Genomic DNA, 20,712 nt, shown 5'->3' with positions numbered 1-20,712 from the left:
CAGTGAATAGTTGGAGTAATCACAATGATCTTAGATTGAAAATTATTATATAATTAAATTAAACTTAAAAAGGGAAGGCATTTTTACTACTGGATTGTGAGTCTATTTGAAAGTTCATTAATATCTTTTTTATTCCTTATTTTTAGGGTGTCAAAGGTCCAGCTGGCATGCCTGGATTCCCTGGTATGAAAGGACATAGAGTAAGTACAGTTTCTAAATTGACTCTAAGTTGTTTCATTTGGCTATGTTTACTTAACTAATCAATTTTATTGGACAGTTGATTGTGTGCCAAAAATGATTGGTTCTGACTAGTCGTTTTGATTTTCTAAGTCTATCAACTTTATTTGTTGACCAAATCAACTAGTTATTTTACATAAAGTAATAAAGCTGATTTTAAGTGTATGGAAAATACTTACAAAACAGTAAGTTTCTTACTGCCACTGTCAGAAAAGATGAAAATATACTATTGAGAACTATTCTTGACTTAGTCAATATGATTTACAGATCGAATCAAATGACTTATTCTATGCAAAACATTAGATAGAGTAAACCAGCTGAGCCAAATTGATCAACTTCATAGACATAAAAATCTATGAAACTGATACTTGCCTAATGCTACATTTAAAGCAAATTCCTAATTGGACTAAATTGTACTTTCTAACTATTTCATGTTTTTAACTGTAAAATCAATGTCCAAGGTCTTCAATGCACTTAAAAGAGTTTTAAATTATTCATGTCAATGTTGAAAATAGTGCTATGTGGTAAAGCTAGCTATAAAAAATTTAATGTAAAGTTTTTAACTGTTCTGAATTGTTAACAGATCTTAATATTTTTACTACTTTTACCTATTTCAAAGGGCTTTGATGGACGAAATGGAGAAAAAGGCGAACAAGGTGCTCCTGGATTAAAGGTAAATCACAACAAAATCATATTTTCATAAATAAATTTATTCAAGTATTATAGCTATATTTAAGACTGATATTTTAGGGTTTGCCTTTTTCTAAAACATACCTGAGTTTTGCATTTTAAGAGCTAAATAACAGCGACTAATTGAGATGTTCTCTTAAAACTTCCATGAAAGCTGATAACTTGAACTGTCTAGATTAGAAATGATTGAGCACCCCTGAGTAACATGTTGATTACGTCTGTTTAGTCCTCAAGTTTTTAAAATGCAAAAACTGAGATTTATAGCGTATAAGATTGCTAACAAAAATTTGGTATTGTTAAAATGTAATCTTTTTCTTGGTTCCATATGTTTTTTATAATATGCTGTGTTGAAAAAGTTATAAATTTCTCCTCCTGTTATACAAAATGGTGACACATTTTACATGTTTCTAGGGTGAAAATGGCCTTCCAGGTGAAAATGGATCTCCTGGAGCAATGGTAATTTTGTTTCTTATCATACAATTTTCAGTTTTACTATTAACTTCCACCTAACGCAAAACTTGCCTCGCTCACTCTCCAACCATTCTCACATGTATCTAGTTTAAAATAAGACCACACTGGGGCTTCCCTGGTGGCACAGTGGTTGAGAGTCCACCTGCCAATGCAGGGGACACCGGTTCGTGCCCCGGTCCGGGAGGATCCCACATGCCGCGGAGCGGCTGGGCCCGTGAGCCATGGCCGCTGAGCCTGCGCGTCCGGAGCCTATGCTCCGCAATGGGAGAGGCCACAACAGTGAGAGGCCCACGTACCACAAAAAAATAATAATAAAATAAAATAAGACCACACTTTTCATTTTATTCTGTAGGGTCCAAGAGGACCTGCTGGTGAGAGAGGACGACCAGGACTTCCTGGAGCTGCAGTGAGTATTCTTACTGACATTACACAATTACAAGCCGAGTCACCGAGAAGTGTCTCAGTCAATTTTCAGGCTGTGACAATCTGCAAGAAGTTTTCTATAAAATTGCATTTAAAGTCACCTCCATAAAGATTTTAGTCATAACTCTAACTCTATGCAAACAAATAAGTGTTTTATAGTTATTATCTGTTGAGGATTTTTTTAATGTGTTAACTTGGCATATTTATGCATTAATTTGCCTTCAGTTCTGTAAAACACAGAATCCAATCTTTCTACATTAGATCATTGCTGTACCTATCAAAATTTCAACAATTTCCCTCGAAAGGTATATAATTATTAAGCAGATTTTAATATACTTGAGGAAAAGTCAACTCAATTGAGTCAGACTTTTAGTTAAAACATTACTTGTGACCAGCCTTTCAGAAAGAAGATATTTGAGACCAACTTCTCTTTTTAGGGGGCTCGAGGTAATGATGGAGCTCGAGGAAGTGATGGACAACCAGTAAGTAACTTTTCATCTAACCCTGATGGGCTTAGTGTAATGAGAGATTATGGAATTTTGGAGTAGTGGAATAACATGGATTGTAGACCTAAAACTCAACATTGTTCATAAATATCTGATTCAAACTGACACTAATCCCATAAACAAAATCTAGGAACAATTAATCTAGAAACGGTAAGCCCATAAACAAAATTCTGATACTTCTTATTATACTTGGCCAGTTACTAACATCTGTATGGTGTTTATAATGTTAGTTAAGGGCCAATATTGGATATGACAATTAAAAGAGTCCTGAAACATAGATAATAATGCTATCTCTATTTTATAAATGAGAGCTCAAGGCTAAGTGACCTGCACAAAGTCACCAGAATTCATAGCATAAGTTGTCACGCATGGGGGATCCAAATTTTCTTTTTATTTTACCACACTATTTCTCCACATAATGTTCATCTCTGATGATAAATACTGTTTTTATCTAATTTTCCTCTGTATTGTGTATGTACCCACTTATTATTTACCAGTAGTGTTGGTTTTCTTTTACTTGATTAAGAGCTCTTGAAATGCTATTTATTTTTTTAGGGTCCGCCTGGTCCCCCTGGAACTGCAGGATTCCCTGGTTCCCCTGGTGCTAAGGTAAACATGTATTTCTGTAGAAGAATGTAAAATATATCTTTGAGACAACAGAAAATCATTGGGCTGCTTCTTGAAAGTGATTTTTTTAACAGTCAAGTGGATTTCTTTGAGCTATATAGATCTTTAAAGCCCTATTCTTGATTCCAAAAGGGGTTTTATTCCTGGCCTTTTGCTATTCTGATCTCTTCTGTTGTCTTTTCTTTTTTCCCAGTCTCTTTCTGCAAACAGAGATAACACAGTCACACACATGGTTACCATTTTTCTCTGCCTATATGATTAATGAAACTTTGCTTTAATTATCATACTACTTCAGCTTTTGGGAGATGGGTTTAAACAGGACTGACTAGCAAACTGGCCAAGAGACTAGAAGTGGTAAGGGAGACTGACTACTTAGGGTTTTATCTCTTAGGGTGAAGTTGGACCTGCGGGATCTCCTGGTTCAAGTGGCGCCCCTGGACAAAGAGGAGAACCTGGACCTCAGGGACATGCTGGTGCTCCAGGTCCTCCTGTAAGTACCAAATATGGCTGATTAAGGGAAAGCATTGCTACACTTTATTTCATGAAAGCATATGTTCTAATGTTGCTATCAATTAAAATTACTTTTTTGCAAAGAAGTGTTGCTTAGTGCTCTGCAATAACTCTACTATGATAAATATTGCTTTGACTAACACTGAAATTAGTTTTGCAGTCTGAATTTTTCTAGAATTTATGAATTTTATGGTTATATGACACAGAATAAGTAGAGGATGGAGAGTTATCTGATACTTTGAAGACTGTGCCCCAAACTAATCACCAATCAGAAAAATTCGGAAAAGAAACAAGACCAAAACCCTCTTCTCTATGTACTTATTTAATAATTTAGACCAAGTGCATATTACCTTTAATTTATTCAGATAATGATCATTTTTTGTGACATTTTATGTGTTGCGCTGTAGTTGGAAGAATCACCTAATCTCTATAAAGCACAACACCCATCAATAAATTTATTTTACTTATATAAGCAACTTCAAAAATATATGCACTATTTGCATTCTTATTAATATGCTCTTTTCCCCCCTCTAGGGCCCTCCTGGGAGTCATGGTAGTCCTGGTGGTAAAGGTGAAATGGTAAGATGCCCCCACCACTCACCCGCATTCAGCCACACACATATTATTGGCTTCCTCTGCATTTTGCAGGACAATACATTTAAGTTAGCTATTTAGAAAAGAAAGTTCAAGTTTGCCTAATGTTAATGTTCTTGGATTGTTTCTAGGGTCCTGCTGGCATTCCTGGGGCTCCTGGACTGATAGGAGCTCGAGGTCCTCCAGGACCCTCTGGTACCAATGGTGCTCCCGGGCAGCGAGGTGCTGCAGTAAGTTGTCTATTTTTCCTGTATTGTCTGAAAGGTGTGGCTTATTTCTCACAGTAAAAAAAAGAAATAGCAGGCTCTTTGTTCTTGTTCCATTGAATTTATATTGATTTCACTCTGGTTTTATAATGGAATCAAGTGTGACTAGTTATTATTTTGTTAGTCTATTTTCCACATTTTTAAACCAAGATTATGTCCCATTTAGGGTGAACCCGGTAAGAATGGAGCCAAAGGAGAGCCAGGACCACGTGGGGAACGCGTAAGTATTGCCCTAACAGATTTGATTCTTTCTTAGAAATGTATACCATAATCAGGAAATAAACAGGTAAAAAATTAACAATGAAATTCAGTCATTATTTCTTTATTGACCTCCTTTCACAGGGGGAAGCTGGTTCTCCAGGTATTCCAGGACTTAAGGGTGAGGATGGCAAAGACGGTTCTCCTGGAGAACCTGGTGCGAACGGACTTCCTGGAGCTGCAGGAGAAAGGGTACGTTTCCCACGAGCATCGAAAAGGAAAACAATCATAGAACTTCACCTTCGCTGTGAGGCAACCATGTTTGTTCTTAATTTGAGTAGTACTCAATCCCAAATATTGTTTTGAAGCATTTCATAATATGAGAATTATGAAAAAGTTTTGACACTTTGGACTTAAATATTTGCCTTTCACTATTTCAGGGTATACCTGGATTCCGAGGACCTGCTGGAGCAAATGGCCTTCCAGGAGAAAAGGTAGATAGCTTTAGTTTTCAATGTTCAGAAATGCTGGGGCTACACATAGGTATATTCTTCTATACAGTTTCCCATTAATTAGCACCTAACTGTCTGAATGAAATATATTGGAGTTAAAAAAATAATAATTCCCAATGTAAAACAATGATTGCATCCTCTGCTCAGCCATTCTCTTAGCTTTGTAACTAACGTTATTTAACCTCTATGAGAATTCTTTAATTTATCTGTCAATTGGGAACTATTTTTCTCAGTATCATTGCAAGAATATGTTAGACTAAAATGCCTGAAAGTTCTTTGGAAACTCTGAAGTGCAGTGCAAATCTGATTTCATAATATCAAAGATATTTGATTTTATATGCACCAAACTATACTGCTAAGCCCACTAAATATTGCTTTCTTCAGCATGTGATGTTCATCGAAGTTGCCTTAAAATATTTCCGGTAGGACAACCCAAGCTAATAGGTAACGGTGATTTATGCTGAGCATGCCAGCAACACCCCAACTCTCTTTAAGGGACTAAAAGAACTTCTCTAGTTGCAACCTAAGTACTGTCAACGTCTAGGTCAATGAAGGCCCTTTTACATACATGTTGATTTATTTCATCATGTAGGGTCCCCCCGGGGAACGTGGTGGTCCAGGCCCTGCAGGGCCCAGAGGAGCTTCTGGAGAACCTGGCCGAGACGGCCTCCCTGGAGGTCCAGGATTGAGGGTAAAGAGGAACACTTCTTTGATTGACAGTGTCATTTACTAAGAGGAAAAGCAAATGAAGAACGTTCAAAAATAACTTAAATCAGACTATACATTTTGTAGGCTCAAAAGAAAACAAAACAAAATTCTCTGAAGAAAACTTAAGCTAGTATAGATTGAAGAACAGAAAATAGAATGCTTGACGAAGATATTTACAAACAGAAAAACGTGTGCAAATACGAAGCTACATATGTCAGTGGAAAGCTCAAAATTTTACAGATAGGTGCTTTTAGTTTTTTTTAATTATCATTTTAAAATCAGCTGACTGACTGAATTCTTCCATTTAGGGTATGCCCGGTAGTCCTGGAGGACCAGGCAGCGATGGGAAACCAGGGCCTCCTGTAAGTACATTTTTAACATCTCATTTTACAAGTCCAGAGAATAATGAAATGCACAGTTTAGACTAGGCTTGATGTATATTGTATAGCCTTGGTATGTACATTGTATATTTTGATCAGATTTCTATGAAACCTCTATTAATATAATTTTTTCTCATTAGGGAAGTCAAGGAGAAAGTGGTCGACCAGGTCCTCCAGGCTCACCTGGTTCCCGAGGTCAGCCTGGTGTCATGGGTTTCCCTGGCCCTAAAGGAAATGATGTGAGTTCCTTCCTTCGTTTCTTCAATAAATATTTGACAAAAGGTCTTTTACTTTCTATATGGGAGTGCAGATGGCCAAAAATTGATCTCCACTTCAAAGCACGGAAGAGTACATGAAAATCAAAATACCATGTGAGAAGGGAGCTAAAGTATTTTTTCTGGAGTTCTGGGCAAAGAGTGGAACATTTATGGAAACGTAGTTCTCGAAAGTAGTTTTCGGTTGTGGATGTATGCATGTGTGTGTAGGGGACAGATCAAAAACATGAGAGAACACTATAATGAATAATTCCCTTTTGGGAATAAGTAAATACTGGCTACTTCTTTAGGGTGCTCCTGGAAAGAATGGAGAACGTGGTAGTCCTGGAGGTCCTGGCCTTCAGGTATGTAGATTTCATCCACTCATTTCCAGTCTTCTAGTAGAAGCATTTCTCTCCAACTCTATGACTTCTATTATCTTTATCTCTACTTCCATAACTGCTTTTTTTTTCAGGGTCCTCCTGGAAAGAATGGTGAGACTGGACCTCAGGGTCCCCCAGGACCTACCGTAAGTTTACTCACATAAATTGGAAATGGAAGTGGATGGGACTGGGGCCAAGGGAAGACTTTGGGAATTATACAATCTCTGACACTATATCATTATAGTTCACCAAAGCAATTACAAAGCTTGTTTAGTTAGTTAGCTAGCTAAATACTAATACTGAGTAAAGTTTATATTGTACATGTCTCCCTTGCATCACTTCTACAAGCCAGACTCTGCCCTCCTTTACACCATTAATTTTTTAATTAAGCAACTGGCCTGATGAAATTAAAACTGTGTGAACTAAATATGAAAGGATATCTTATAATGAAGCATCTCAATATTTTTTTGTACATAGGGACCAGGTGGTGAAAAAGGAGACACAGGAAGTCCTGGTCCACAAGGATTACAAGTAAGAATTTGTTACTTAAATGTCATTGGGCACCTACTTTTATCAGTACTTTCCTTTGATAGTTGTATTTGTTGAGTTAATCAGCTGTTCAGTTTTTTTGTGACACTAAAAGATTATAATGCATCTTAAGCTTAAAATGTGTGGATCTGTCTTCTACCTTGAAATAAAACAATAGGCAATGTTAATAGGCATAACTTCCATGCCTATTCTAGAATGAGTGCATTAATAATTAAAAAAAAATAAAGTTCGCATAATTCTATATGCTTATACTTATTTTTATTGTAATTTAAATGTATATAGCTAAATTCATCTCACCACACTCATCAATTCATTTTTATATACAGCAACAGAAAGAATTGAGGGAGATGAACATAGGTTTGTAAGATACGACTATCACCTCTCTATCGTTGGATTTTGAGAGCTACATATTTTTTACACCTAAAAAGACTGCTAAAACCATTTTTTGAATACTTTGCAGAAACATACTTACATGAGAGAAGCTTTTCTATAAGCAATGTTTGAAGTGATTACACAATACAAATATGATTCTTTGTAGGGCTTGCCTGGAACGAGTGGCCCTCCAGGAGAAAATGGAAAACCTGGTGAACCTGTAAGTTGCTTGCCATTTTTTCAAAACTCAGAAACCAAAATAATAAATACGAATCCTTTATAAATTATTAACTTCTGCGCTTTCATGCCATGGTATCTGAGCTTTAATAATTCGTTGTGAAATATTCATTAATAAAACAAAGAAAAATTATTCAGTCATAACTATTCCACGGAAAGTTTGAATTTTACCATAAAATAAAAGGAATTCAAGGAAGAGTATACAGCCCAAGATTGTACAAATTATACAGTATGCAAGTCAAGTGTGTATTTTGCTTATACTTATATAACGTATATTCTGATAGAGGCCTAATCATGCAATGCCAATCTCCTAGGGCCCAAAGGGTGAGGCTGGTTCACCTGGAACTCCAGGAGGCAAGGTAAATATTTCCATTTATTTTCTCATTTCTTCAGCATGTTATAGAGCAGTTGATTAGTGACACAGTTTTAGTACAGCAAACCAAAATATTCCTTTTTTTAGAAGCACGACATTGCAAATGTTTGGTGAATACACTTAGGGTAACCTGAGGCATTTCCAATACATTAAATTTGCATCATCTGGAAAATGAAATTTTCTGACATGAATAAACACTGTAGAGTCAACTATGGATGTGAAATTTCAAAAGAAAACTTTTCTAGTGCGTTGGCTCTCTACAGAAAAACTGTTTTGGTAGAGGAACTTAAAAAATTTGCCTTTGTGATAAAATAATAATAATACTGTCAAAGCTAGCTCATCAGACCAGCTATCCAAGTTTCCTTGTTTAGATTAACTAATTTTGTGTTTCCGTTTCTCACTCAGTTGATCAAATGTCTTTTCTAATTATAAAAATGTCTAAATTGTTCAAAAATGTAAGTTAAGAGCCTTGTGGTCTATATCAAAACAATACAATTTAGGGTGTTTTTGCTTTGTTTTTAGCCTTGGTTTTCCTAACAGGGATATTCCATTTTCCTACTACAGGGTGATTCTGGTGCCCCCGGTGAACGTGGACCTACTGGACCTCCAGGGTCCCCTGGGCCTAGAGGGGGAACTGGCCCCCCTGGTTCCGAAGGAGGAAAGGTAACTCCACATAATTCAATTCACCTAGATTTTACAAAATGCATTTCATTTCTTTCTTGTGATTTACTATTTCTCCTTTAATTTCAGGGCCCTGCTGGTCTCCCTGGGCCACCTGGTAATGCTGGTTCACCTGGTCTGCAAGGAATGCCTGGAGAAAGAGGGGGTCCTGGAGGCCCTGGTCCAAAAGGTGATAAGGTACCAACTTATTCTCTGTTAATTATGTAATAAAACAGACTTTGTTGGTTAAAGGAAGGCAACATTTCTGGAAAGTAATCTATTTTCAAAATTAATATTACCATTTTATTTACTTATTTATTTTTAGATTTTTTTTTAAATTGGAGTAAAATTGCTTTACAATGTTGGGTTAGTTTCTGCTGTACAATGAAGTGAATCAACTTTATGTATACCTATAACCCCTCCCCCCTGGACCTCCCTCCCACCGCACCCCCATCTAGTACGTGTAATTTGAGATGGATTTCTAAAGCAACTTTTTAAGCAGAACATCTACTATACATTGCAGCTAATCTTGAGGGTTTGTCCTCTTCTTGGCATGTTTTCAGTGAAGATACCTCTAATCTGATGACTCTGGCTTTTATTTGACAGGGTGAGCCCGGCAGTTCAGGTGTCGATGGTGCTCCAGGGAAAGATGGTCCAAGGGTGAGTACTCAAATTGGGGAGAAACAGAATTTATCTGTATGTGATATGGAGTAGTCCCTCACCTCAACTTGTATTTTTTCCAAAAACTTCTCATGATAAGTTAGACCATACTTTACTACCTTCTGGGCATTAATAAGAAGACCCAAATGACATGATTGTTAAAATTCCTGATTTCTATCACTAATAGTTCAACAGTGACCTAAGAATGGAAGAAATCTCAAAAGTATGATAAATGTTATAAGCTGAAGTCATAATAAGTCACTAAAATTCAATGCTGATTAAGGAACTTTTTGATTTTAAAAAATATTGAGATTCCATGGTACATTCATACCATGGAATATTACTTAGCAATGAAAAGCTGATACATGCAACAACTTATACAAACACCAAGGACATCATGATGAGTGACAGAAGTCAATCTCAGAAGGACGTACTGCATGATTCCATTCATGTAACATTTGTGAAATAACGTAATTATATAGAACAGCTTTATGGTTGCCAGAATTGAGGAATAGGGGAGAGGGAGATGGGTGTAACTATAAAGAAGTGACATGAGGGAGTCTTTTATGATGATTGTACCTTTGAATATCTTGATTGTGGTGGTGGTCATGTGAGGCTAAGCATATTAAAATGTCATAGAACTACATGCACACACACACACACACACACAAATGAGTGCATGTATAACTGGTGCAAACTGAATAAGCTCTATGGGTTGTACCAATGTCAATTGCTTTGTTTTGATACTATACCATAGTTGTGTAAGATGTAATCCTGAAGGAGGCTGGGAGAAAAATTCACAGGATTCTCCTGTATATTTCTTTGCAAACTTCCGTGAATCTATATAACTATTTCAAAATAAAAATTGAAAAAAAACATATTACAAGCAATTCTATTCACATTAGTAAACACCTAGATATGACTGTAGCAAATAAACATGATAAATAAGCCATTAGATAGACATTATCTTTACTGTAGTTGCCTTAAAAAAATTCATAAATGTTTCACTTTTAACAGACTAGATGAGTAAGCCATCATACAATTTTTTTAATCTAATATTTTATTTATGTAATATAAGTAAAACTTTAATATTTGAAAACTTCAATGTGAAAACTTTAATATGTGTAACAATACTTTAAGTGGTTAAATGAAATATTTTGAATTATCATACAATTGAATAAGGCAATGCACTTTAATTTTAAAAGATACGACTGAAATCTTATATCACATCTTATTTATCTTCTGCAATAGAAAGAAAAAAATGAATCTATAAATTGCCACTGAATTATATAATCCATAAAATCTTATATTTACTAAACTCTGCATTATTTACACACTGAGTGAAGAGCATATCATTCAAGCTATCAAAGCAATCATATTATCTAGTTTATTAGATGAACAGTATGTCCTTGTATATGCTCTTTGATTAATAAGGAAAATGGTGCTTTTTGTCTTCGAAATTAAAGTATATTTCTATTTTCTTTAGGGTCCTACTGGTCCCATTGGTCCCCCTGGTCCAGCTGGTCAGCCTGGAGATAAGGTAACACTTGGCACTATTTAGAAGAAGAAAATGTCTTTTGTCGTCATTGTTGTTTGGATGCAGGGCAATATAAATTATTTTTCTCTTTTTTAAGGGTGAAAGTGGTGCCCCTGGAATTCCGGGTATAGCTGGTCCTCGTGGTGGCCCTGTAAGTGTTTAAGACATTTCAACATAATTTTAACCCCACACAGGCAGCAGCTACCTGTGCTTCCCTCTTCAGCAATTCTGCTTGTGGTCCTGAGTCTCAATGATGGGATGCTGTCTTTAGGCATCATATGACATGCAAGGCAAGGTTAAAGTTCTTAAATCTAAAATTCAGAAGAGACCATTTCAAATCTTGCCATCCTTCCTAAATAATTCTGGAAAAAATATAAAAATTGCACAAGTAATATGCATTTGTAAATGAGTATTTCTTAAAGCTATAGGATCTTTGCCTGAGCCTCCTTCTAGATCTAAAATTCTCTGCCTTCAGGGTTTGCAGACTCAGGAGAGATATTTAGTAAATGTTTTTAATTAATCAATTTAATGATTGATTTCTCAAAACTTTTACCATATTTTTATTTTTTTAAATCCTTACATTTTTAGAAGTTATACAAATAAGTCTTTTAAACACTTCAAAATTCTCAAATTATTTTTCTTCCAAATAATATAACAGTCAGAAGCAGAAGGAATCAATGGTTCTGGTGTTGTCTACTTTGAATTTTATTGAGAAACGGAAAAGTCTTCAGAGGTTAAGCTATGTTAGTTAGCTTTGCACACTAACACTGTCTTTTCTTAGCTTAAAGGAAAGATGATACAGAGGATGACGTGTGTTCCCAATGGGGAGATGTCTTCACTGTGGCTAATGAGTATATTTTTCACTTAAGGGTGAGAGAGGTGAACATGGGCCACCAGGACCTGCCGGCTTCCCTGGTGCTCCTGTAAGTATGAACATTAAAACATACATATCACACAGCCCAGAATCACTATCTCACTGAAAATAGCAGAAGTATAAGTCAAGTCTGAATTCTAATCTATCTCCACCACTCATTCCTTATGGGGGTTCATTTATGCACCTCCTTTATTTTCTTACACATTATCTCTATTCTTACTGTTTAAAAGATGGAGATAAAAACACCTGGCCTGTCTTTATGCCAGGTTAATGAGGCTAACATGATCCCCTAGACTTAAAGCACTCTGAAAATTTGAAAGTTTCTTCCATTATTAGATGGTACTAATTAAAATTTGCTCTAAGCCCCGTCTTTCTCAAATGCATTTACTGGTGATTGCTTTGAAATGCACAATCCTTGGAGAGAGGTTCTCCTTTATGACAAAGAATGTATATCTTACCACTTTCTTGATAACTTTCTTTTATCATAGAAACTCTTTTTGGGTGGTGGGGGGGCACATAATGGGGCATGCGGGATCTTAGTTCCCCAACCAGGGATCGAACCCATGCCCCCTGCAGTGGAAGCTCAGAGTCTTAACCACTGGACCACCAGGGAAGTCCCTGTCATGGAAACATTTTCATTGTCTTTGTTTCTTCCATGTCTTCAAAGACTCTTCTTTTCCAATTTTATTTCAATAGCTCTCCACCTGATGAATTCTATTTTCTGAAGGAAAACAAGGACAAGCCCAGTGTATTGTGAAGGATGTAAGCTCACAGGCTGTTTTTGTTTCTGAATGCAGGGCCAGAACGGTGAGCCTGGTGGTAAAGGTGAAAGAGGCGCTCCTGGTGAGAAAGGTGAAGGAGGCCCTCCTGGAATCGCAGGGCCCCCCGGAAGTGCTGGGCCTTCTGTAAGTATTTCTCTTTCTCTAAGCCTTCTAATGGAAAGCACTTAGATTTGTCGATACTTCAATATTTCATACTGAGAGAGCTTGACATAGTGACAAGGGTACAGTTTTCCTAGGAATACAGTTCTGAGTTTGACGCTTGACTCCAACAATCTAGATATGACCTCAGTCAAATTATTTTAATGTCCTCATAGAGTTACTGGTTTTGTTTTTGATTTTTTTTTTTGATGTAGCTTCTCATTTCTGTAGTAATGTTTTTCCTCCAGTTCTACTGAGATATAATTGACATATAACATTGTATTGTGTAAGTTTAAGATGTACAACATAATGATTGTATGTATTACAAGATGATTATCATGATAAGTAGAGTTACTGACTTACAAAGGCTTACTACTTCTCCCAGATTTTGACTTTGGTGCTATTCTTATAAACCATTTCCATCTCCCTTCCATATAGGGTTCCCCTGGTCCCCCAGGTGTCAAAGGTGAACGTGGCAGTCCTGGTGGTCCTGTAAGTAATGATCCTCTTAACTATTATTGAAAAGCATTAATTAATATCAATCTGTATAAAAACTGCTTTGAAAGCACTAGATCCCTAAAGAGAGTATAAAATTATAATCACTCATTCATATGTGAGTTATATGTAAATTCCAAGAGGCAAAAACAAACCATAAGTGATCCCAGAGTAGAATGCAGGTCCTACCACATTTCTTACAATTTATATTTGTTTTTAGTGGTTAATTATTTATTTTCCTTGATTTTTGGCATCAAAAATATATTTATAATCTCACAGGGTGCTGCTGGCTTCCCTGGTGGTCGTGGTCTTCCTGGTCCTCCTGGCAATAACGTAAGAACTTTTAAAAGTATTTTTTAACCATATATTCCATAAAGAGCATTCATATATACATAAGGTGAGAAACTTATCCATTGCTACTTCTCTTTGTATTAAATCACATATAAAATTATTTGAATGCAGGTAAAAGAGGGGGGAAAATTACTTGTTCATTATAAAATATTCAAATTTCAAACATTTCTTTGTAGGGTAACCCAGGCCCCCCAGGCCCCAGCGGTCCTCCAGGCAAAGATGGTCCCCCAGGTCAAGCTGGTAGTAATGGTGCTCCTGGCAGCCCTGGGGTGTCTGGACCAAAGGGTGATGCTGGCCAACCAGGTGAGAAGGGACCACCTGGCTCCCAGGGCCCTGCGGTGAGTGGTCTCTATTAATTGACAGTAGTTTTATTTTCAATCACAAGTCCAGCAGAGGAAAACATAGTCACATAAAGAATAACTAAGATTTCATTATCTGTTACAACAGGGAGCTCCAGGCCCACTTGGAATTGCAGGGATTACTGGACCACGAGGTCTTGCAGGCCCACCAGGCATGCCAGGTGCTAGGGGCAACCTCGGCCCACAGGGCCCCAAGGTGAGTATAGCTATCTTTCACTGGACTCTTGTTTCCTTTGATAATCTTCAGACATCGCATAAACATAGCAAGTATGTAATGATCAAGTTTTCCTGTAATTAGATGCAAATTCTTGATATTTTCAAATTTTCAGGAAGCATGCATATTATTAAAAGTCTCTGGAACACAAAAACAATGCACATAATAGACCGGCCTTGAACATCAAAACAAATAGATTGATATCACAGAAAAAATATCTTGTCATCTCAAATACCTGTTAGGAAACTTGTCAGCATTCTTCAGTTTGCTGACTGTCAGTCTTGAAGCGGGAAATGATGTCAGATTATAGACCTATGAAAGCCTTTAATTGATACCAATTATCCGTCAACTCAATTCATTTTATACTCCTGACTTTCTTTCACTGATATTACTATAACATCCTAGTGCTCAACATCTTAAATATTTATTTAGAAAATAGGGTAATAAAATCGTACTTTATTAGGGCATGACTTTTTTCACTTTGAGCACCTCTTTAAACTAAATGTCATATACGATTGTAGTGAAATTACAATATAACATTTAAGTCTAGTCAATTTATATGAACATTCCCAATAAATGTATATATTCTTTAAATAGAGCCAAACGTTCAATATAACCTAATTCTAATGGGTACCATAAACCTATAGTTTCATGATGGCTCATCATTATATTTTTCTTACAATAGCCATGTCTATTTATGTACCTCATATTAGGATGTATTCTAATATGATAATCAATGTAATTACTCAGGCTTTTGGTATCCAGGTTCATTGGTCAAGTTAGAAAAGACAAGAAGCTTGCTTCCCCAAAGCTTTTCCCCTATGGCAGGGATACTTTTAGGAACAAATTCGATAGAAATTGGGAAATAAAGACAGCTGATAATATCATATTAATTGATTTCTTAAGTTAAAACACAAATTTATTTTATTCTTTTGTACACAGGGTGAAAGTGGGAAACCAGGACCTGGTGGTCTCAATGGAGAACGTGGTCCTCCTGGAGCCCAGGGTCTTCCTGGTCTGGCTGGTGCAGCTGGTGAACCTGGAAGAGATGTAAGTACTAGTTCTTAGAAAATACACAATAAGCCGGGTAGTATTTGATAATTTATTTAAGCAAGGGTCAAATTGGGCCATTGAGTTTCTATGATAAAAGAAAATTATCAAGAAAGTGGTAAGATGTACTTTCTTTGTCATAAAGGAGAACCTCTCTCCGAGGATTGTGCATTTCAAAGTTCTCCTTTCTCTAGTAATAGATATTCTTTCTATTACAACTTAGAATAGCCTTAAATGTTCATGTTCTTTAGTATTTACCCAATGAATGATCATTAATGGAAAAGAATATGATCTTTAGCTAAATAATAAAAAAGTTGTGGATGGGGAGAGCCCCAATTTACAACATTCCTTCTGGGTAAAAATATACTGCATGTTATCTGTGATTAGTCTTTCCTTAAATTGTAGATTTCCGTTATCAGCTTAAATTACGGTGTGTCAAGATTTTATTTATTATTTCCCCCCCTAAGGCTCCTTTTTAGACTTTTTTTCCTAGTCACTGCTCGCTCCCTCACCCTGTGAAACTTTAGTACCATAGATATACTGCATGTCTGTTTAGGTATTGTCACTCCTTGAAGGGCCACACCCATTGCCATATCTAAGATTTTTCACTCCCAAGAACCAATTTTTATCCTCTTTAGGATGATATTTTTCCCATTGAGAATGCAGGGCTTAGATGGTATTTAAATGGTTCCAAAGAATTTGATTTCATTTCTTCCTCTTTTTTTTTTCTTTAATCAGGGAAACCCTGGATCAGATGGTCTGCCAGGCCGAGATGGAGCTCCTGGTGGCAAGGTATAACAGGCACACGTACAATAGGTTTGTGTAATTAAAACAATAGCTGCTGATCAGATTGGTTTTGGAACTGTGACCTTGTCCACAGGGTGACCGTGGTGAAAATGGCTCTCCTGGCCCCCCTGGTGCTCCTGGTCATCCAGGCCCACCTGGCCCTGTCGGTGCAGCTGGAAAGAGTGGTGACAGAGGAGAAACTGTGAGTTCTCACGAACTCCATCTTTCCCTACTTATCTATTTTCCTCAATAAGGAGTTCAGTAGGTAGAAAATAGAATGTCATCTCTGCCAACCAAAAGATCTACTCTCAATTGTTTCACAGTTTTCTATGCTAGTCAGTCCTTAGGCAACTGTGGTAATAAAGATATATGAGAATTTCTGGCAGTAGTCAATGAAGAATTCATTATTAAAATTCAAAATGGCATTAATCACACTAAGTGTATATCCACTTGGTCAATATAAGGTTGAATTAACAGGGTTTTCTCAGCTTTCCTATTCAGACCCCCTGGTAAAGCTATAAACAGGTAAAGGATTTTTAAGGAGAAAATAATACTAACTTTCAATAATAGCAGACATATCATTATTCCCTCACAATGAAATTATTAACGTTTAAGTAAAACAAAACTGTATCAATAAATAAACACTTCCCTGTGTGTGTTCATTTGTTTATTTTTATTTTAGGGCCCCGCTGGTCCTTCTGGTGCTCCAGGTCCTGTTGGTTCAAGAGGTCCTCCTGTAAGTCTTTTTTTTTTTTTTTTAACTAATTCTACAGTGTGGGAAATATTCTATTTTCTGGCATGCTCAGCAAAAAGGGATGACTAAATACATAATTATGGAACCAAATTTAAACTTTCCTTTGATGATATAGAAAGCAATTTAGGATCTAAAAGTTCCTTGGGGCTATGAGGTTACACATCAATTATTGGGGCTCCATACAATTCTCAGTCCAAGATCAAAACAACCACAAGAACAATCTTTATCATTCCAAGTATGCAGTGTTTGTTGATGGGATTTCTAGCTTGTAGAATGTTATAAAATGGACTTAATTCTTATAAATCCTATTTTGTTTTTCCAATGTGTATGTGTGTATGACCTTAACTCGAAATTTGTTTGTGAAGGGTCCCCAAGGCCCACGTGGTGACAAAGGTGAAACGGGTGAACGTGGTGCTAATGGCATCAAAGGACATCGTGGATTCCCTGGTAACCCAGGTGCCCCAGGTTCCCCAGTAAGTGGATCCATTTTGTTAGAAAATCCCCTCAATGCATTTTAACTAATGAGATAGGCAAATCTTAGAGAACAATGGTAGAAAAATGTTCATCTGTGAAAGTCTATGCTAAAAGAGATTAGAAACGGATTTGAGGGCTTATTTGAAATAGTAGTTGGCATGAGACAATGGGGATATTAAAGGAAAAGGAAATCATATTTTATCATGATCCCCATGTTTCTTGATCTGATCTTGAACATACAGTTTCCTAAGCCTTTTTAAAGTCTTCACTCATATTCACCTTCCTTTCCTTTCAGGGTCCCTCTGGTCACCAAGGTGCAGTCGGTAGTCCAGGACCTGCAGGCCCCAGAGTACGTACCATAGAAAGATATTGGAAGGTCATATTTTAAAATGTTAGCACTGCAAGAAAATATTCTAGCATTGTGATATCATGATAATTTCTTAGGGACCTGCTGGACCCAGTGGGTCCCCTGGCAAAGATGGAACAAGTGGACTACCTGGTCCCATTGGACCACCAGGGCCTCGAGGTAACAGAGGAGAAAGAGGATCTGAGGTAAGACATCACTTATAAATATGTGTATTTAATTTGCTTTAATTTTCACATTTTCAGAAACACTTTGCAATATTTTAAAACTGAGATAGTGAGTTAAACACCACGCAATTACCAAACCTAATTTAGGATCTGAGCAATGACTTTAAGACATTCTCCCCCACGTGAAGACTTTCTCATCACACTATAATGACTGGGAGAAAGAACCTTTCTTACAGTTCATGAGGTAACAGTTATATCAGAATAAAGACATAGCCCAATTAATAAGATGAACTCTGTCAGCACTGATCTCATATTAGAGATGTCACAATTATGATAATCTTAATGATTTACAAGTGTAAAGTACATTCCACTTCTCAAATGGCTTCCATGACTCCTGTTTTGCTACTGATACCATCATCCCTAATACATTCTTATCCTACACTTTTGGAGTAAACAGAAGAAAAGCTATTATCCCCACAAGTTACACAATTAAAACACAAATAAGTTAAGTGGTTAGACCCAAAACACAAAGTTAGATTCCAAAGTTGGGATCACAATCTAAGTTTCCTGATCATAACCCCTCTGTCATGTCAGCATTAGAATTGCTTACATCATTTATACAGAAGGAAACATGAGAGAGTAAAATGTGTGTTCCAACACCAATTCTTCTTACACACTGCAACACACTAAGTATCATAACAATGAATTATAGTTTTTATAAATTGGTTAATATTTGATCACAAAACAACCCAAATAAACTTTTACTGAAACAATTATTATGACACAATATATTAATTGTTTGTAATGCATTTTGGGGGGTTAGCAACATATTTTTTTCAGTGAATACCAACCAGTGCCCCTCAGTGATGTATGTTCTTACCCTTCCTAGGGCTCCCCAGGCCACCCAGGACAACCAGGCCCTCCTGGGCCCCCTGGTGCCCCTGGTCCATGCTGTGGTGGTGGGATTGTCACCACTGGTGAAAAATCTGGGGGTTTTGCCCCATATTATGGAGATGAACCAATGGATTTCAAAATCAACACCGACGAGATTATGACTTCACTCAAATCAGTCAATGGACAAATAGAAAGCCTCCTTAGTCCTGATGGTTCTCGTAAAAACCCTGCTCGGAACTGCAGAGACCTGAAATTCTGCCATCCTGAACTCAAGAGTGGTACGCTGGGGAATCTTTCACACTCATGGCAGCAGGATAACAGAGAAAACTGCTTATATTAGAATTTAAGGGAAAGGAAAATTTTACTGGGAATAGAAAATATTATATAGCAGAGATAGTACTTAAAGAATGTTAGTTGAATTGAAACTTCTTGATACTCTGAGTAAGAAAACATGAATTTTGTAGGTGTACTTGAACTGTAATGTAAATTCAAAATATGCCAAATATAGGAAAATCTAAAGACAGTTTTATAGAAATTTTAATACAAATTATAGTTTGGCATGTCTTTCCATATCATCACAAAGTTGTTTGAGTGATAAACAACGTATATCACTGTGCTTGTAATTTGATGCAGACATAATTTGTAATTTAATTATTGCAACATTTATTTATTGAAACAATTTTTATAATAAATCTACTTATCAATTTTTTCAAATTAAGAAACAATCTAAAAGTTCCTCTATTCTGCTACACTATAAAAGTACAAATACATAAAATACAAATACGTTAGCAGTCAACATTATGAATGCCTTACAAAATCATTTTGGTCCAAATCCCATTACTGGATATTATAACCAATTCCATTGTCCTTTTTGTGACTATTCAGGAGAATATTGGGTTGATCCTAACCAAGGTTGCAGGATGGACGCTATTAAAGTATACTGTAACATGGAAAATGGGGAAACGTGCATAAATGCCAGTCCTTTGACTGTTCCACGTAAGAACTGGTGGACAAATTCTGCTGCTGAGAAGAAACATGTTTGGTTTGGAGAATCCATGGATGGTGGTTTTCAGGTAAGAAACTATATACCATTTTTCTTTAACTAATCCATCTCTACTTAGCTGACTTTTTTGTTCCTCCCATTTGTTCATCACAAAACAAATTTAGTTAATAAATAGAAAAGTGAAAAATTTTATATACTCAGGTAACTACTTTTATAACTTGTCTCTCAAAAGCTAAACTAGATTAAATTATTCTTCGTAAGTTACCAACTTTCCTTCAATTCTTAAGACCTTCTTTACTCTAGTATTGTATGTTATACATGCAGTAAAGACATAGTCATACATAAAATATATGAACAACTTACATTACAATGACCATACTACACTGCATGAATCCCTTATGTATAACTGCAGCTAAAATGTTTGACCAGCCTTACTTGTTCCCTATCACAGTTTAGCTATGGCAATCCTGAACTTCCTGAAGATGTCCTCGATGTCCAGCTGGCATTCCTCCGACTTCTCTCCAGCCAGGCCTCCCAGAACATCACATATCACTGCAAGAATAGCATTGCATACATGGATCATGCCAGTGGGAATGTGAAGAAAGCCTTGAGGCTGATGGGCTCAAATGAAGGCGAATTCAAGGCTGAAGGAAATGGCAAATTCACCTACTCAGTTCTGGAGGATGGTTGCACTGTAAGTAACAGCATTTTTATAAGCATGCATCATAATGAGCTTAGCATATCTCATTTAATCATGCTACTTTGAAAAGAAGGAATAAAAATAATGAGGTTGAACAAAAGATGGCATTTGGTGTGAGTTATATTGAATCTACTGATCCATTCCAGGGAAGGTTAAATCA

The 20,712-nt window shown here is 36.5% G+C and overlaps 1 protein-coding gene across 1 annotated transcript in view; it reads left to right on the top strand.

The window, feature by feature from the left end:
* The window catches only part of COL3A1 (collagen type III alpha 1 chain), a gene marked incomplete at its 5' end in the record, with an annotated part of 38,848 nt that overhangs the window by 16,417 nt on the left and 1,719 nt on the right, over positions 1 to 20,712 (top strand). The window contains 41 exons of the mRNA XM_079710691.1: positions 147 to 200; positions 857 to 910; positions 1,339 to 1,383; positions 1,751 to 1,804; positions 2,259 to 2,303; positions 2,883 to 2,936; positions 3,346 to 3,444; positions 3,999 to 4,043; positions 4,190 to 4,288; positions 4,491 to 4,544; positions 4,667 to 4,774; positions 4,963 to 5,016; positions 5,627 to 5,725; positions 6,051 to 6,104; positions 6,263 to 6,361; positions 6,688 to 6,741; positions 6,852 to 6,905; positions 7,237 to 7,290; positions 7,847 to 7,900; positions 8,232 to 8,276; positions 8,855 to 8,953; positions 9,041 to 9,148; positions 9,557 to 9,610; positions 11,097 to 11,150; positions 11,245 to 11,298; positions 12,017 to 12,070; positions 12,819 to 12,926; positions 13,380 to 13,433; positions 13,716 to 13,769; positions 13,964 to 14,125; positions 14,235 to 14,342; positions 15,303 to 15,410; positions 16,149 to 16,202; positions 16,291 to 16,398; positions 16,879 to 16,932; positions 17,316 to 17,423; positions 17,720 to 17,773; positions 17,869 to 17,976; positions 18,845 to 19,127; positions 19,735 to 19,922; positions 20,304 to 20,546. Coding sequence (XP_079566817.1) covers positions 147 to 200; positions 857 to 910; positions 1,339 to 1,383; positions 1,751 to 1,804; positions 2,259 to 2,303; positions 2,883 to 2,936; positions 3,346 to 3,444; positions 3,999 to 4,043; positions 4,190 to 4,288; positions 4,491 to 4,544; positions 4,667 to 4,774; positions 4,963 to 5,016; positions 5,627 to 5,725; positions 6,051 to 6,104; positions 6,263 to 6,361; positions 6,688 to 6,741; positions 6,852 to 6,905; positions 7,237 to 7,290; positions 7,847 to 7,900; positions 8,232 to 8,276; positions 8,855 to 8,953; positions 9,041 to 9,148; positions 9,557 to 9,610; positions 11,097 to 11,150; positions 11,245 to 11,298; positions 12,017 to 12,070; positions 12,819 to 12,926; positions 13,380 to 13,433; positions 13,716 to 13,769; positions 13,964 to 14,125; positions 14,235 to 14,342; positions 15,303 to 15,410; positions 16,149 to 16,202; positions 16,291 to 16,398; positions 16,879 to 16,932; positions 17,316 to 17,423; positions 17,720 to 17,773; positions 17,869 to 17,976; positions 18,845 to 19,127; positions 19,735 to 19,922; positions 20,304 to 20,546 — 3,495 coding nt within the window. The remainder of the gene's footprint in view (positions 1 to 146; positions 201 to 856; positions 911 to 1,338; positions 1,384 to 1,750; positions 1,805 to 2,258; positions 2,304 to 2,882; positions 2,937 to 3,345; positions 3,445 to 3,998; positions 4,044 to 4,189; positions 4,289 to 4,490; positions 4,545 to 4,666; positions 4,775 to 4,962; positions 5,017 to 5,626; positions 5,726 to 6,050; positions 6,105 to 6,262; positions 6,362 to 6,687; positions 6,742 to 6,851; positions 6,906 to 7,236; positions 7,291 to 7,846; positions 7,901 to 8,231; positions 8,277 to 8,854; positions 8,954 to 9,040; positions 9,149 to 9,556; positions 9,611 to 11,096; positions 11,151 to 11,244; positions 11,299 to 12,016; positions 12,071 to 12,818; positions 12,927 to 13,379; positions 13,434 to 13,715; positions 13,770 to 13,963; positions 14,126 to 14,234; positions 14,343 to 15,302; positions 15,411 to 16,148; positions 16,203 to 16,290; positions 16,399 to 16,878; positions 16,933 to 17,315; positions 17,424 to 17,719; positions 17,774 to 17,868; positions 17,977 to 18,844; positions 19,128 to 19,734; positions 19,923 to 20,303; positions 20,547 to 20,712) is intronic.

Source organism: Hyperoodon ampullatus, assembly GCF_949752795.1.
Source record: "Hyperoodon ampullatus genome assembly, chromosome: 8".
Taxonomy (NCBI): Eukaryota; Metazoa; Chordata; class Mammalia; order Artiodactyla; family Ziphiidae; genus Hyperoodon; species Hyperoodon ampullatus.
Note: the sequence above shows the minus strand (reverse complement) of the source record. Positions and strands in the feature narration are given on the sequence as shown.